Genomic DNA, 13,866 nt, shown 5'->3' with positions numbered 1-13,866 from the left:
TGATGTCTCCCTGTTGAGTGTGGTATGCGCAGGTGTACATGTATGTACCTATGGTAACTAACATTCCTGGACTTTGCGGTTTGCTGATGACTGAAAAGATGAAGTCAAAGCTGATTTGACTATTGAAGAATCACATTGTTTTAGAGGCACAGAGAATGTCAGAGTCCAACTTTGGCATTTTACAGATGTGAATACAGAGGTGGGGCAAGGTAAAAGGACTTGGCCAGGGTCGTGGGTTGATCAGTAGGGGGACTAAGGCTGTAGCTCTGAGCTGTCATATCTCAGTCCACCAAGGCTTTTCCACTCACATAAATTCCTCCTTAAGGGCTCAAACATGTGAATGAGAACCGAGGATGTCCACATACAAACAAAATAGCATCACAGACATGTGAACATGTACACACAGAGAAGATAGGGAGTGACTGCATTTGTAGCTCACAAAACAGAACTGAGAATGTGCTGTTAAAATTAGAGTAAAACTGCTGTAAGCGATTTAGTTCTCATCTAAAGAGATCACATTTCCCCACCCTACCCCTGCTATCCATTTTCCCCAAGTGGCTCATTAGAAAAAAAGATGGCTAGATTTCAAAAAGCAACTTGGAGAGATTTCTATAGGATTTTTCTCTAGTTCCATCAATACAGAGTTATCCCTTACTTCCATGAAAATAGCGTTTTCACACATCTCTGCACACACAGCCACACACTCATATGAAACATTGGCAGCAGGTACTTTTAATTTGCTGGAAAATATTTCTAAGAAGTCAAAAAGCTCCAGCTGAATTGCATGCCCTCTTATTGGCTCGCCAGACCAGTTGAGGGACCTGATTGGTCCTTGATCCTGAGGACCGATAAGAACGGCTATAAAATCCCTGGGTGCAGCTCTTGGGCCCCCAGTTTGCAAAAGCCAGAGGTGCAAGAAGCAGCGACTGCAGCAGCAGCAGCGGCAGCAGCAGCAGCAGCAGCGGAGGTGTCAGTGGCAGCGGCAGCAGCAGGAGCAGCATCAGCAGCAAACAAAAAAAAATCCTCATCAAATCCTCACCTAAGCTTTCAGTGTATCCAGATCCACATCTTCACTCAAGCCGGGAGAGGGAAAGAGGAAAGGGGGGCAGGAGAAAAAAAAAACCCCTACAACTTAGCGGAAACTTCTCAGAGAATGCTCCAAAACTTAGCAGTGCTTCTGGTGCTGGTGATCAGTGCTTCTGCAACCCATGAGGCGGAGCAGAATTACTCTGTGAGCCCCAGGAGATCACGAGTGGTGGCTCAAAACTCAGGTAAGCAGCAAACCCAAGACCGGTTTCTCCCCCAAAGAGCTGTCCTCATTTGCCTCTCCCTTTTGCAACTGTGTCTGTGACGGCTGATCTTGATAATAAATGTGCTTCATGCCTGATGGCAATAAACTGACAGTGTAATCCAATAGCCGTAGGCAGTGGAGCTCCTTTGTTTAATAAATCGCATGCAACTAAACGAAGACGCTGGACGCTCTGCTGAGGGTATTTCATTGCATAAGCCTAGCCTGATTGCCTGAAATCTGGCACGTACCCTCTTGGAGGGGGAGGGGGGGAGAAGGGAGGAAAGGCTCGAATGTTGGCATGCTTCAAAGCACTCTCTATACTTTCCAGAAACTGATCTAAGGTAAGACCTGGCTTGTTTGATTCTGTCCCTCTTCCTTTCCTCTTAAGACCCTACCTCTTCACTTCTTGACTTTTTTACCTCTTAAGAGAATACACAGAAAAGCTCCCTCTTCAGACTGATTTTCAGAACCATAGCCCTCAAGTCTGACAAATCCAGGGCGGATTCAGAGAAAACCCTACACGTCCCACCCCCAACCCTGCTGCCTGTCTCCCTCCCGGCTCTCTAGGGCTCCACTCAATCGTCCATGCAGCCCATAGCCAGAGAGCCCCTGGGGAAAAAAAAAATGTGAAACATAGCAGCTGTTTCTCCAAGGGTAAGGTCTCACTTTTGTCCTGACTCTTGGAGCAGTTAATTGTGCATTATGTTGGCTTCTGAAGGAAAAGAATCATTAGGAAGCCCGCATTGACACCTCTGCCTTTTGACTTATCTGGCTCCACTTGTTCCCCTTCCAATACTGCCCTCTGCCCTCCAACTGTCAGCAGAGATAAGATCGCAGGTGTCAAAATACTGCAGATGATGATCCCCTTGGAAGAGCACAGGTCCCTGCCGAGAGGAGGGCTTTTGCTTCACTTCCTTTTGTACTTAGTTGCTATAGAGATGCAGTGATTCACAATTCGAGCTTGCCTAAAACAATAGCAGCCCTAATGCATATTAAAACTGCTTAAAGCAAAGTTATAATTTAAACCCATGGAAATATATAATTAGGGAAATGACTTGTAACATCCTAGAGGCTGCGGGTGGGGGGAGGGGGTGGGGAAGACTAACTGAACCATGCTTTTGATCTCAAAGGAGAATCCTATGGCATGAAGGCTGCAGATCATTTCTTGCCGAGCTGCCTGCCAGAACACCCCCCTTCTGTGGGAGAGAAATTACTTTTATGGGAGATCTTATCCAGAATGTAGAAAGCCTCATTCAAGTTTTTTTGCGGTTTTCTTCCAGTCTTGCACAAGAGGTGTCTTGGCCTGATTATTCCACACCTGTGTGTGTGTGTGTTTTTTTAAAGGCTTTTAATATGAAAAAGATTATACATACCTCTAAGCACTGTCCTAGAGGAGGGTTGGGGTGAAACGTGAACAAATCAGATTTCCTTTTGCCAATATGATGATAAGTTAAAAGCCTGAAAGCAGAAGGGTCTCCAAGTGGACTCCTGGCACAGTCTTCTCTGCCATTCAGACTAACATCCCATGCTTTTTACTCCAGAGTGCATTTTTCCAAAGCTAGATGGATCCCCTGGCCCTTTTACCTCTTAGACCTGACCACTAGGCATTGCCTCCTGCCTTCGCATGCTTTCAAGTGCCAACCAATGACCTTTGGGTCTATGGAATTGCTAAAAGGCACTGTGCATTTCAGGACTTAAGCCTCCCTTCTCCAGATACCAAAACTGTAGGTAAAGATGAAAGAGCATGTGTCTGAAAGAGAGAACTCCCTCCCTGTCCATCATGTGCTCTGGCTCTCATAAGCAAAAGGAGCCTATTCTCTCTTTCTCATTCAAATGCGTCTACCAATTGCCCCTCATGACAGATTCCAAGGATAAGTTTTTCTGACCCCATGTCCTTGAAATCCACCTCTGCAGGCACTTGATCCCACTCAGCCACCCTCCCTGTTTGACCCAGATTGGATGCATTTATCTCTTTCAGCTGAAGTGGTCCGCTGCCTCAGCCGTGCTCTAGAGGTCGGCTGCGGGGCTTTTGCATGCCTGGAAAACTCCACCTGTGACACAGATGGGATGTATGACATCTGTAAATCCTTCTTGTACAGCGCTGCTAAATTTGACACTCAGGTAATAAGACCTTGACCCCTGGTCCCACTGGCTGCTTGTCTTTAGCAGTGTGTTAGACCATTGTTCTTAGGAACCAGTCCTGTAGGGAACCAGCCCTTCTTCTCAGCCTCCCCACTCTAAATTCCCATCTCAGTGTGTGTGTATGCACAAGTGCCCACACACGTGCGCGCGCACACACACACAGGCACACGTCTGGCCAGGAAACAGGTTCTGTATAAGACACGCCCCACTCACTCTAATGCATGATTGTAAAGAGCTAGTAGAGGCTGTCTTATAGCAGCAGGGGTGATAAGCCAAAAAGATTTTCCTCTGTGAGAGGAAATAAAAATGTGCTTATAACAAGGAAGTTCTCTCTGTATGACCTAGCATACTAGTTTTTGATATGAATTTTCAAAGTCTCAATCTCAAGAATGTAAAGTCGGAATATGACTATTTTTAAGCTGCAGGATGGCTGATCACGGTTCATCTTTTTTTTCTCTCATCTAATTTCATTTTGTAGAGCTCGCTTCTCAAGGGAATCCAGGGAGGTGGGGAGGGGGCATTTTTTCTTAATCCTTGGCTATAGCATACAATCTTCTCATTGCGAGGATATGCAGATGGCCATGATACAGTGCCCAGATGAGCCCCCTTAAATTCCTTCATGTGTATGCGCATCCTGTTTGTCAGGTCAAGCTAAAGACCTCCCTCTTATCCTTCCTCCACGGCAGGGAAAAGCATTTGTCAAAGAGAGCTTAAAGTGCATCGCCAACGGGGTCACCTCCAGGGTCTTCCTCACCATTCGGAGGTGCTCCACTTTCCAAAGGATGATTGCTGAGGTGCAGGAAGAGTGCTACCGCAGGCTGAACATGTGCAGCATCGCCAAGCGGAACCCTGAAGGCATCACTGAGGTTGTCCAGCTGCCCAATCACTTCTCCAACAGGTACACACTGAGTCCACTTTTCCACATTCAGGGGACTGGGAGCAGGTGGCTGGCTGGCAGAGCCAGACTGGGAGGGAGGGTTAAATTGCCACAGTCATGGTCTTATTTTAGCTTGCAGTCTTCCCAGCTTTTGCAGGAAAAAAAAAAAATATGTTTGTGATTGGTTGTGACAGTTTAAGCAGCTTGGGCTTTTTTTTTCCCCCTACTGTTATAGGAAAAGTCTTTTCATGAAGCTTATAGAAAGCCAGCCTCATCTGCAGCATCTCTTGGTGCTCTTTCATTGAGCACTTTTTGCCATAAGCCTGAAGGGAATGTCGAAGTTTCTGGTAACAAGCTTTTAAGACATCAGATTTGGCTGAAACCATGACCATGCAACAGCACAATTGGCCCTGATTTAAAAAAAAAAAAAAAAGAATGAAAGAACGAAAAAAGCCCTCTGGTTAAATGTCATAATGCAGACTTTTAAATCCCCATCTATTTCAAATCAGTCCCAAACAGTCAGAGATTTCACTGGGTAGCCCAGTGCAAGCTACCTCACTTCCCTGGGGCTCATGTTTCCTTTGTAAAAAGCGAAATGGCTGGACTAGACCATTTTCAGGTTCCCTTCCAGGCCTTATGTTATCCCATTCCTCTTGTCCAAGATTTCCTAGAATGAGGTTTTGTGGCTCTCCAGGTCCCATTCTCATCTTAGTATTCAAACACCACCCAAGGCCACTGAGCTAGAACATCTGGGCACTGTACTTTTCAGTGTCTTTACCAGCCAGGAGTGAATTCCTGTTACATGAGAGAGCTGGCATCCTCAGTTCTTGTGCAAGTCCTGGAAAGATTCCCAGCAAGAACTGAGAGATGCTGATGGAGTTGGCGTGGAGTTATGGCAGGGCCAGTGCAGGCTGGTCAAGCTGAGCTCCCTGTGATATCTCTCAGTCTAAAAACTTGATTCCCAGTCTTGAATTTCTATGATTCTTTGACTCTCCACCCAAATCTGCACATATTCACAATGATCAGTCCTTTGCCTGTTACTCTGAGCACCTGAGAGTTATCACAGACTTATCTGATTAATTTCCTAGCCAGGTGCCACCACCCTTCTTAAGACAGTGGCAACAGCCAAGTCCCTCTGGGATTTACAAGTGATTTAGTCATGTACATACATGCAACAGAAAAGTAGCTCTTCCTTAGGGAAATGTTAAAGTGCCTAACACAAATGCTTGTAAAATTTCTTATTCACCCTTAACTACAGGTGATTGCCCTTCAGAACCACAAGTCAATTTGTAAAAATCACTTCTCTAGTCCTTGGAAGTGACTTTATCATGGGGTTCTAAATTATTTTCTCAGAAGAGAAAAATCAAACCATTTTTGAAGTGGGCTGTCTCTACATAAATCTTGGCTTTAAATTCCCGCTAGGAAGATTTTTGTTGCACAGAGCAAACAGGAGCAGGGGGTGGGGAGGGGAGACCTGATTAATTACTGGAGACTTCCTTCACAATTAGGAAAAGAAATTAAGAATCCTCAGCCAGACACGGGCTAAGGACAAAGTATGTGTTTGTGTGGTAGTTGGAGGTGGGGGGAGGGGTGCATTAGCAAAGCCACTATTACAATTTAGGTCCTTAAGGATTCCGTGACAAATCATGATCTATAATATGGCATATTTCCAATTTGGAGGCAATACTAGTCTCTGTATTTTATCTGAAGTAGCATCTTCCATTAGAAAGGCAGAGAGGTCTTTAGGAAGAATTACATAGCTACTAAACTAGGGGTCCCAACTTATTAAGAGACTAGTAAATTTTTAACCAGGCCATTATTTCTTCTAATCAGTGCCTTGTTTTTAACACATTTAGAAGATGATCACAAAGAAAGTCTTATCTCCCTCTTACATCTTAGGGATCCATTAGGAAAGGTCAGTTGGAGAAAAAAATATGGCCAGCCCTTGAAAACCAGACTCTTCCATGCAACCCTTCTCCAAAAATTTCACTTCAACAGGCTATATTATTTCTGCTCAAGACTGTAGAATGGTCTGCTTCCATGCTGGACTTGCTTTGCTCCATTGAAGCTGCTCACCTTCCTGAGACATCCTGCTTTCCCAGCCTCTATCCCACCATAGACACACGTTAAGTCGGTGCCAATTGGCACAGAATTGCAAGAGGAAGTAGTTACAGGTTCATTCCACCTTCCTGTGACTTATCTAGCATGAGATTTGGGGCTGGGAGAATCCGAAAGCCTGTGACTGGACCAGGAGCCAGAACAAGGGGATTTTCCGTGACAGAAACGCACCTAGAAGATAGAAAGGTGGCTGGACTGTCTACCAGCCTGAATTTGCAAACTATGATTTCAACCCTGTAGGAAGCAGGCAAAACCGATCAGCCAGGCAGGGCAGCGTGAGTCTTGGGAACCACTTAGACCAACCCAGATCCAGAGTGGGAAAACTGACAAAGCTTCCAACTCTCTAGGGCATGGATAGGGAACAGGAAACAGAAGAATAATATTGATGAAGGGAAACAAAGGACTATTTATAAACCCTCACACAGAACGTTCCTAGGCAGTATGTGTATATTTGGGTAAGCATGGCTAAAACAGTAGCTATGGAGAATATCTGATCTTATTCTTTACCAAAAAAAAAGGGGGGATAGAATTTTCAAAGTGAGTAAAAAAGAAACATAATTAAAAAGGTCCTTTCAGGCTGGGTGATCAGGACACTTAGCCTACCAAGTCTTTCCAACACGTCTCCTCCATCCTCCATAAAGATAAAGAAAGGAATCTTCTTAAGCAGTCCTAGCTACCATTGCCAAGGAGGGGATGTAAGCAGAGCTGCTCTATTTTTTGTAAAATTGAGAACAAAAATATGTATTGAATCCCTAAAAGCATAGAATGCCATAGTTGGAGATGACTGCAGAGGTTAACTATACTAACTGCCTCATTTTACTGATTAAAGAAGAAAGGCTCAGAGAGTGCAGTGACCTGCTGAAGGTCACACAGCTTGTGAATAACTAAGTTGGGCTTAGAACTCTTGTGGCCTTGAGCCAAGCTATTTGATTTCTACTTCAAAAATGGCAGCCAGCAAAACCTGCAGGAAATAGCCGCAATCCAAAAATAGGATATCCAGCACAATTGAATATATGTGCACCATGGTAGTCCACAATTAAATTTGTGTACTTTCTCTCCTAAAAGGATGGTCACCTCCTTCCAATAGCTATATGAACAATAAGACCATAGTACAAAAAGGTGCTCACTAAATAGGTGACGAATGCTAAGTCAACTTTGGCTGGAGACAGAACCTCTTAAATAATTCATCTCACTTGGTAACATAGGAAAGAGCTGTGTCATTGGCAAGCATGATCCCAGAGGTAAATGCCTATTCTAGCCCTTACTGGATAGGCACTGGTTAACCTATTGCTCATACTGATACACTGGTGACATCAGAGCATCCTGACAAATTTTCCAGCCTTTGAAGAACTACTGGCGAAGCCATGGACTTTTTTTTATATTCTCAAGAGCTTTCTTAGCCTGCCCTTGTTGAGTGAACAGAAGCTCCATGAGGGAAATAGGGTAGATTCCAGTGGGGGTGGGTGGTTCTCACTAAGAGCCCTCAGGATGACAAGGGTCATTGTCAATAAACACCAAGATCAGGTATCAATCTGATCCAGCAGACAAAGCGACAGTAAAAGGTTGAAAGGTAGAACCCCTCTGAAAAAGAGCAGGCACTCTGACAAAGTCGGGCCTGAAGAAATGGAGTGGTCCTGATGCTGCAAAGCTGGCTGCAGAAGCTGAATTCCCTTAAGCGTACTGGACTTCCTTGTCCAGACCCGAGCTTTCAAGTCCTTCTAAGAAAGAAGTTGCATTTCTTTCTATCCCTTTCTAGAGAAAGACTGTATTTTCCAGCCCATTTGGGAACTCATCTGGCATGAACAGCTCTTTCTAGAAATGAAAGGGTTAACTTTTAAGTTATAAAGTCCTTACTGGAGGGATAAGAGCTCAGAAACCACCCTCCAGGATCTAATCAGCCTCTGAAATAGACACAGCCATCCAAGGACCCAGGTCCTAGCAGAGGCCAAGAGCTAGAAGATGCCTGGAGATCTATGTGGGTGTGGAGATGCCGGAAGCTGCTTGTGAAAAGTTGTTTATTCTATGTTTTTCCAAAACTGATTTTCTCCCCATTTCCCCATCCAAAGGAGCTCTCCTTTGACTCATGTGCTTTATAATTCCAAAGAGTTGGAAAATATTCCTCTGTGCCAGAGAGTTCCAATTTTAACCACAGCTGGATATAATTTTCCCTGGAGGGAGTGGTTTCGCCAGGCCTGAGTCAGCAACCCAGACACTGCACTTGCCTCTCAGTCCCCAGCTTCCTTCTGCTAGGCCACAGAAGTGTGACCACCTCACCTCATTACCCACATTCCATGCTATTTACCATACATCTTTCAAAGAACCTCCCTGGGGGATTTAGTTATTCTTAAAAGATGTGTGATCCTGTGCACTGTGCAGTCAATTAAAAGTAAACAGGTTTCTTTTCGCAGAAGATCCTGTGGCCCAAGAGATCCTTGGGATGCTCTGAGAAAAGGTTCTCTCCACATAAATACTGCAGGTCACTGCCATCCAGCATCTCTTATTAGTGAACACAGAGCTAATGGGTTTTGACAAGTCAACTGCCAATGCAAAATGGAGCAAAGACATCCCAATCTAAACTGGAAAATACCTGAACTGTCTTCCCTAATAACAGGACAAATCATTGATATGCCCTAAATACTAGACAGTTTAATCCTTTCAGAGCCACAGAGCTTAGCTGCATTGCTTGAGAGTTAAAGAATTCACTCCAAATATGACGGTAACTGATACCAAACCCAAACTATAGGTAAGTTTTCTTCTGGGAATCACTACTTATTGAAAAGAATCATATTCTTAAAACTTCATTTTCTTAGTGGCCATGAAATAGGTCAACAAATGTTCAGTAAAAAGGCAATGTAGCATGATGGCACTGGGCTATGAGGAATACAAAGGACACAAATCCTGCCTTCAGTACGCTTACACTCTAGTCAGGGAAACAAAGCCATCACAAAACCATCAAATGCTGGCCTGTGTGAGAGTAAAAGATCTACAAACACCCAAAAAGGGAAGAGGTTAGCAAACCCTGGTACAGTAGGAGAAGGATTTATGAATTACAATAGTATGAACCCCTGAAGGCCACCAATATTTCCATTTAAATATCCTCTTGCCTAGGATTTAGCCTTCTGACTACAATATGCCTTTGAAGGCTGGGGGTGGGGGCGCTGAAGATGGAATCAGTCAATGTATTTTATCAAGGCTGGCCAAAAACGTGGTAAGGGAATTAGATTTTGTAGAAAAATGCATGGCACACAGAATATGGGCCTTAGATAGAAGTTTCATCAGAAGATGCACACACGTACACCTGTGCCCACACACCACCAAAAAAAAAAAGGAAAATTACGAAAAAGCATCAAAATAAAGGTACACACATTTTCAATGGCTAATCTCAGAGTTGAGCATTGGACTCACTTCATTCTAAGTCACTTCAGTTCATCCACCTTAGTTTCTTCTCTACAAAATGAGAGTTGAACTAATCACCAAATGGTCTCTGTAGTCCCAGCTAGCTCTGTAATTCTGTTTCTAAAAATGTCAGTCACCACATTCAGGCTGCTCTTCAAAGTGTGATCTAAATCTCCTGAATGCTAAACATGAAGACCTGTCTTGCATTGCGTGGTAAACCCTAGGAGCAGATGGATTCAAACTAGGGAGACATGGCATAAGGGTTAGAGAGCAAAAGCCATCTTCAGCTGATGAACTATTGATGTTTGCATGGTCAGGCCATTAGGGACTCGTGTTGGCTGGAGCCAAGATGAAAGCCTGGGTCTCTCCTGGCTCTCACTGGATGACCATCACATGCACTGTCTTTCTTGATGCAGATACTATAACAGACTTATCCGAAGCCTGCTAGAATGTGATGAAGACACAGTCAGCACAATCAAAGACAGCCTGATGGAGAAAATTGGGCCTAACATGGCCAGCCTCTTCCACATCCTGCAGACAGACCACTGTGCCCAAACACCCCCACGAATTGACTTCAACAGGAGACGCACCAATGAGCCGCAGAAGCTGAAAGTCCTCCTCAGGAACCTCCGAGGTGAGGAGGAGGACTCTCCCTCCCACATCAAACGCACATCCCATGAGAGTGCATAACCAGGGAGAGGTTATTCACAACCTCACCAAACTAGTATCATTTTAGGGGTGTTGACACACCAACTTTGAGTGTACTGTGCCTGGTTTGATTTTTTTAAAGTAGTTCCTATTTTCTATCCCCCCTTAAAGAAAATTGCATGAAACTAGGCTTCTGTAAACAATATCCCAACATTCTGCAATGGCAGTGTTCCCACCAACAAAATCCATGTGATCATTCTGCCTCTCCTCAGGAGAAAGTTCCCTCTTTTACCATCTTCCTCTGCCATGCTATTTCCCCTGCTCCCCTCAGCCTACCCTCAAACACAAAACATTCATGTAACTCTCCAGCCATTGTAATTTGACGATGTGGATCCCTTTAGAATGGTTGCCCCAGTAGAGTTAGCTGATAAGAAAACTTTACTTAAATGCATGTCTTAAATGCTCATAAAGATGTTAAATGGAATTCGTGTTATGAATCTGTGCTGGCCATGGACGAATATGAATGTCTCATTTGAATTCTTGATCTCTAATGAGCTAGTGTCTTATGGTCTTGATCCTCCAATGTCTAATTTCCTTTCCGACACATTTACCAAATTGCTTGAGCCTGGCTGTCCAACCAGACTTTGAGCCTGCATCTTCTTGCATCTAATGAAAAACAAAAAGCTAACATCTTTATGTACTGTAACTGCTCAGAGCTTTAAAAGTATCTTTAACAATTGTCTTAAAACCAGAGAATCTTAAGGTCTAACTGTGGAATATAAATAGCTGAAAACTAATGTACTGTACATAAATTCCAGAGGACTCTGCTTAAACAAAGCAGTATATAATAACTTTATTGCATATAGATTTAGTTTTGTAACTTAGCTTTATTTTTCTTTTCCTGGGAATGGAATAACTATCTCACTTCCAGATATCCACATAAATGCTCCTTGTGGCCTTTTTTATAACTAAGGGGGTAGAAGTAGTTTTAATTCAACATCGAAACTTAAGATGGGCCTGTATGAGACAGGAAAAACCAACAGGTTTATCTGAAGGACCCCAGGTAAGATGTTAATCTCCCAGCCCACCTCAACCCAGAGGCTACTCTTGACTTAGACCTATCCTGAAAGATCTCTGTCACATCCAACTGGAAATTCTGGAACCAAAAAGAGCATCCCTATGGGCTTGGACCACTTGTAGTGTGATAAGGCCTACTGTATATTAGGAAGTGGCAGTTCTTGATTCGTCCCCTTTCATCGGTGCCTGGTACTCTGGCAAATGATGATGGGGTGGGAGACTTTCCATTAAATCAATCAGGAATGAGTCAACCAGCCTTTGGGTCTTTAGTCCGGGGGACTTGGGGCTGAGAGAGTATAAATAACCCTGGGCTGTCCAGCCTTAATAGACTTCTCTTACATTTTCGTCCTGTAGCACGCTGCCTGCCAAAGTAGTCCTGGCAGCTGGACCATCTCTGTAGGATCATTAAAAAAAAAAAGAAAAAAAGAAAAAAAAAGAAAGAAAGAAGAGGGAAAAAGAGCTGGTGGTTTGATCATTTCTGCCACGATGTTTACAAGATGGCGACCACCAAAGCCAAATGACTAACCTATCTATGAACAACAGTAGTTTCTCAGGGTCACTGTCCTTGAACCCAACAGTCCCTTATGAGCGTCACTGCCCACCAAAGGTCAATGTTAAGAGAGGAAGAGAGGGAGGAGTAGTAGGACTGCAGGGGCCACTCCAAACTCGCTTAGGTAGAAACTATTGGTGCTTGACTCTCACCAGGCTAAACTCAAGATTTGACCAAATCGAGTGATAGGGATCCTGGTGGGAGGAGAGAGGGCACATCTCCAGAAAAATGAAAAGCAATACAACTTTACCATAAAGCCTTTAAAACCAGTAACGTGCTGCTCAAGGACCAAGAGCAATTGCAGCAGACCCAGCAGCAGCAGCAGCAGCACCAACGTTGCTGCCTTTGTCCCCACACAGCCTCTAAGCGTGCTGACATCAGATTGTTAAGGGCATTTTTATACTCAGAACTGTCCCATCCCCAGGTCCCCAAACTTATGGACACTGCCTTAGCCTCTTGGAAATCAGGTAGACCATATTCTAAGTTAGACTCTTCCCCGCCTTCCCACACTTCCCACCCCCAGGCAAGGCTGACTTCTCTGAACCAGAAAAGCTATTAAAGTTTGTGTGTTGTGTCCATTTTGCAAACCCAAGCCAGGACCCCAATGCGATAAGTAGTTCGAGTATTCCTAGCAAAATTCTCTCTTTTTTCAGTTCAGTAGATTTCATTATTTTTTTATTTTTTTATTTTTTCGCTGTGACCTCTTCAAACCGTGGTACCCGCCTTTTCTCCCCCACAATGATATCTATATATGTATCTACAATACATATATCTACACATACAGAAAGAAGCAGTTCTCACAATGTTGCTAGTTTTTTGCTTCTCTTTCTTCCACCCCACTCCCTCCGATTCCCCCTTAAACTTCCAAAGCTTCGTCTTGTGTTTGCTGCAGAGTGATTCGGGGGCTGACCTAGACCAGTTTGCATGATTCTTCTCTTGTGATTTGGTTGCACTTTAGACATTTTTGTGCCATTATATTTGCATTATGTATTTATAATTTAACTGATATTTAGGTTTTTGGCTGAGTACTGGAATAAACAGTGAGCATATCTGGTATATGTCATTATTTATTGTTAAATTACATTTTTAAGCTCCATGTGCATATAAAGGTTATGAAATATATCATGGTAATGACAGATGCAAGTTATTTTATTTGCTTATTTTTATAATTAAAGATGCCATAGCATAATATGAAGCCTTTGGTGAATTCCTTCTAAGATAAAAATAATAAAGTGTTACATTTTATTGGCTTTCCCCCCATGTCTTTCATTGTTATTTATTTAAAAACTTCTTGAATGAGAATTTCTGAACATGAACCACAGACTAACTCCTTTCTTTAAGGTCACTAATTGTTAATATGTAAATCTGACATATGGTTTGAATCAACATTTTCTAAATTTCTTTAAAACCATTGACTGACTCCCATTATTCTCACTGATGAAATCCCAAACTCCTTACAAGGTTGGAAGAAGCTTTAAGGTCTGCAGGCTGCTCAGCTGTAAGACCACCTTTCTTTCTGTTCAGTGACCTCTATGCTCCTGCCACATGGACAGCTCTGGAAAAGACTGGACTGTCTTCTTTCCAGGTCTTTTATTTATGCTCATGTCACTTTTTGGAAGATTTTTTCCTCCACTCTTCACCTAGACTGAAAGCATGATGAAGAGGGCATGCTTGGTCACCAGTGTGTCCCCAGCACTAAAACAGCATCTTCAACAGCATCTTCAATACTTTAAATGAATGATTTAGAAAGAGTTGGAAGAGGGGAAA

The 13,866-nt window shown here is 43.4% G+C and overlaps 1 protein-coding gene across 1 annotated transcript; it reads left to right on the top strand.

The window, feature by feature from the left end:
• The first annotated feature begins 892 nt into the window (after positions 1-892).
• On the top strand, positions 893-13,349 carry STC1 (stanniocalcin 1). The gene is made up of 4 exons (XM_032288548.1): positions 893-1,271; positions 3,270-3,412; positions 4,120-4,331; positions 10,241-13,349. Exons 1-4 carry the CDS (start codon positions 1,154-1,156, stop codon positions 10,512-10,514), a joined length of 747 nt encoding a protein of 248 aa, XP_032144439.1. The 5' UTR covers positions 893-1,153; the 3' UTR covers positions 10,515-13,349.
• Positions 13,350-13,866: the final 517 nt, after the last annotated feature.

Source organism: Sapajus apella, unplaced genomic scaffold (assembly GCF_009761245.1).
Source record: "Sapajus apella isolate SASKATOON/1434 unplaced genomic scaffold, GSC_monkey_1.0 scaffold21, whole genome shotgun sequence".
Classification (NCBI taxonomy): Eukaryota; Metazoa; Chordata; class Mammalia; order Primates; family Cebidae; genus Sapajus; species Sapajus apella.
The sequence above is the reverse complement of the archived record's forward strand: the minus strand, read 5'-3'. Positions and strand labels throughout refer to the sequence as shown.

Coding starts and splice junctions, on each gene's coding strand:
- STC1 (XM_032288548.1), top strand. CDS start 1,154: ATGCTCCAAAACTTAGCAGTGCTTCTGGTGCTGGTGATCAGTGCTTCT. Junction 1,272..3,269: donor AGTGGTGGCTCAAAACTCAG/GTAAGCAGCAAA, acceptor TATCTCTTTCAG/CTGAAGTGGTCCGCTGCCTC. Junction 4,332..10,240: donor CCCAATCACTTCTCCAACAG/GTACACACTGAG, acceptor TTCTTGATGCAG/ATACTATAACAGACTTATCC.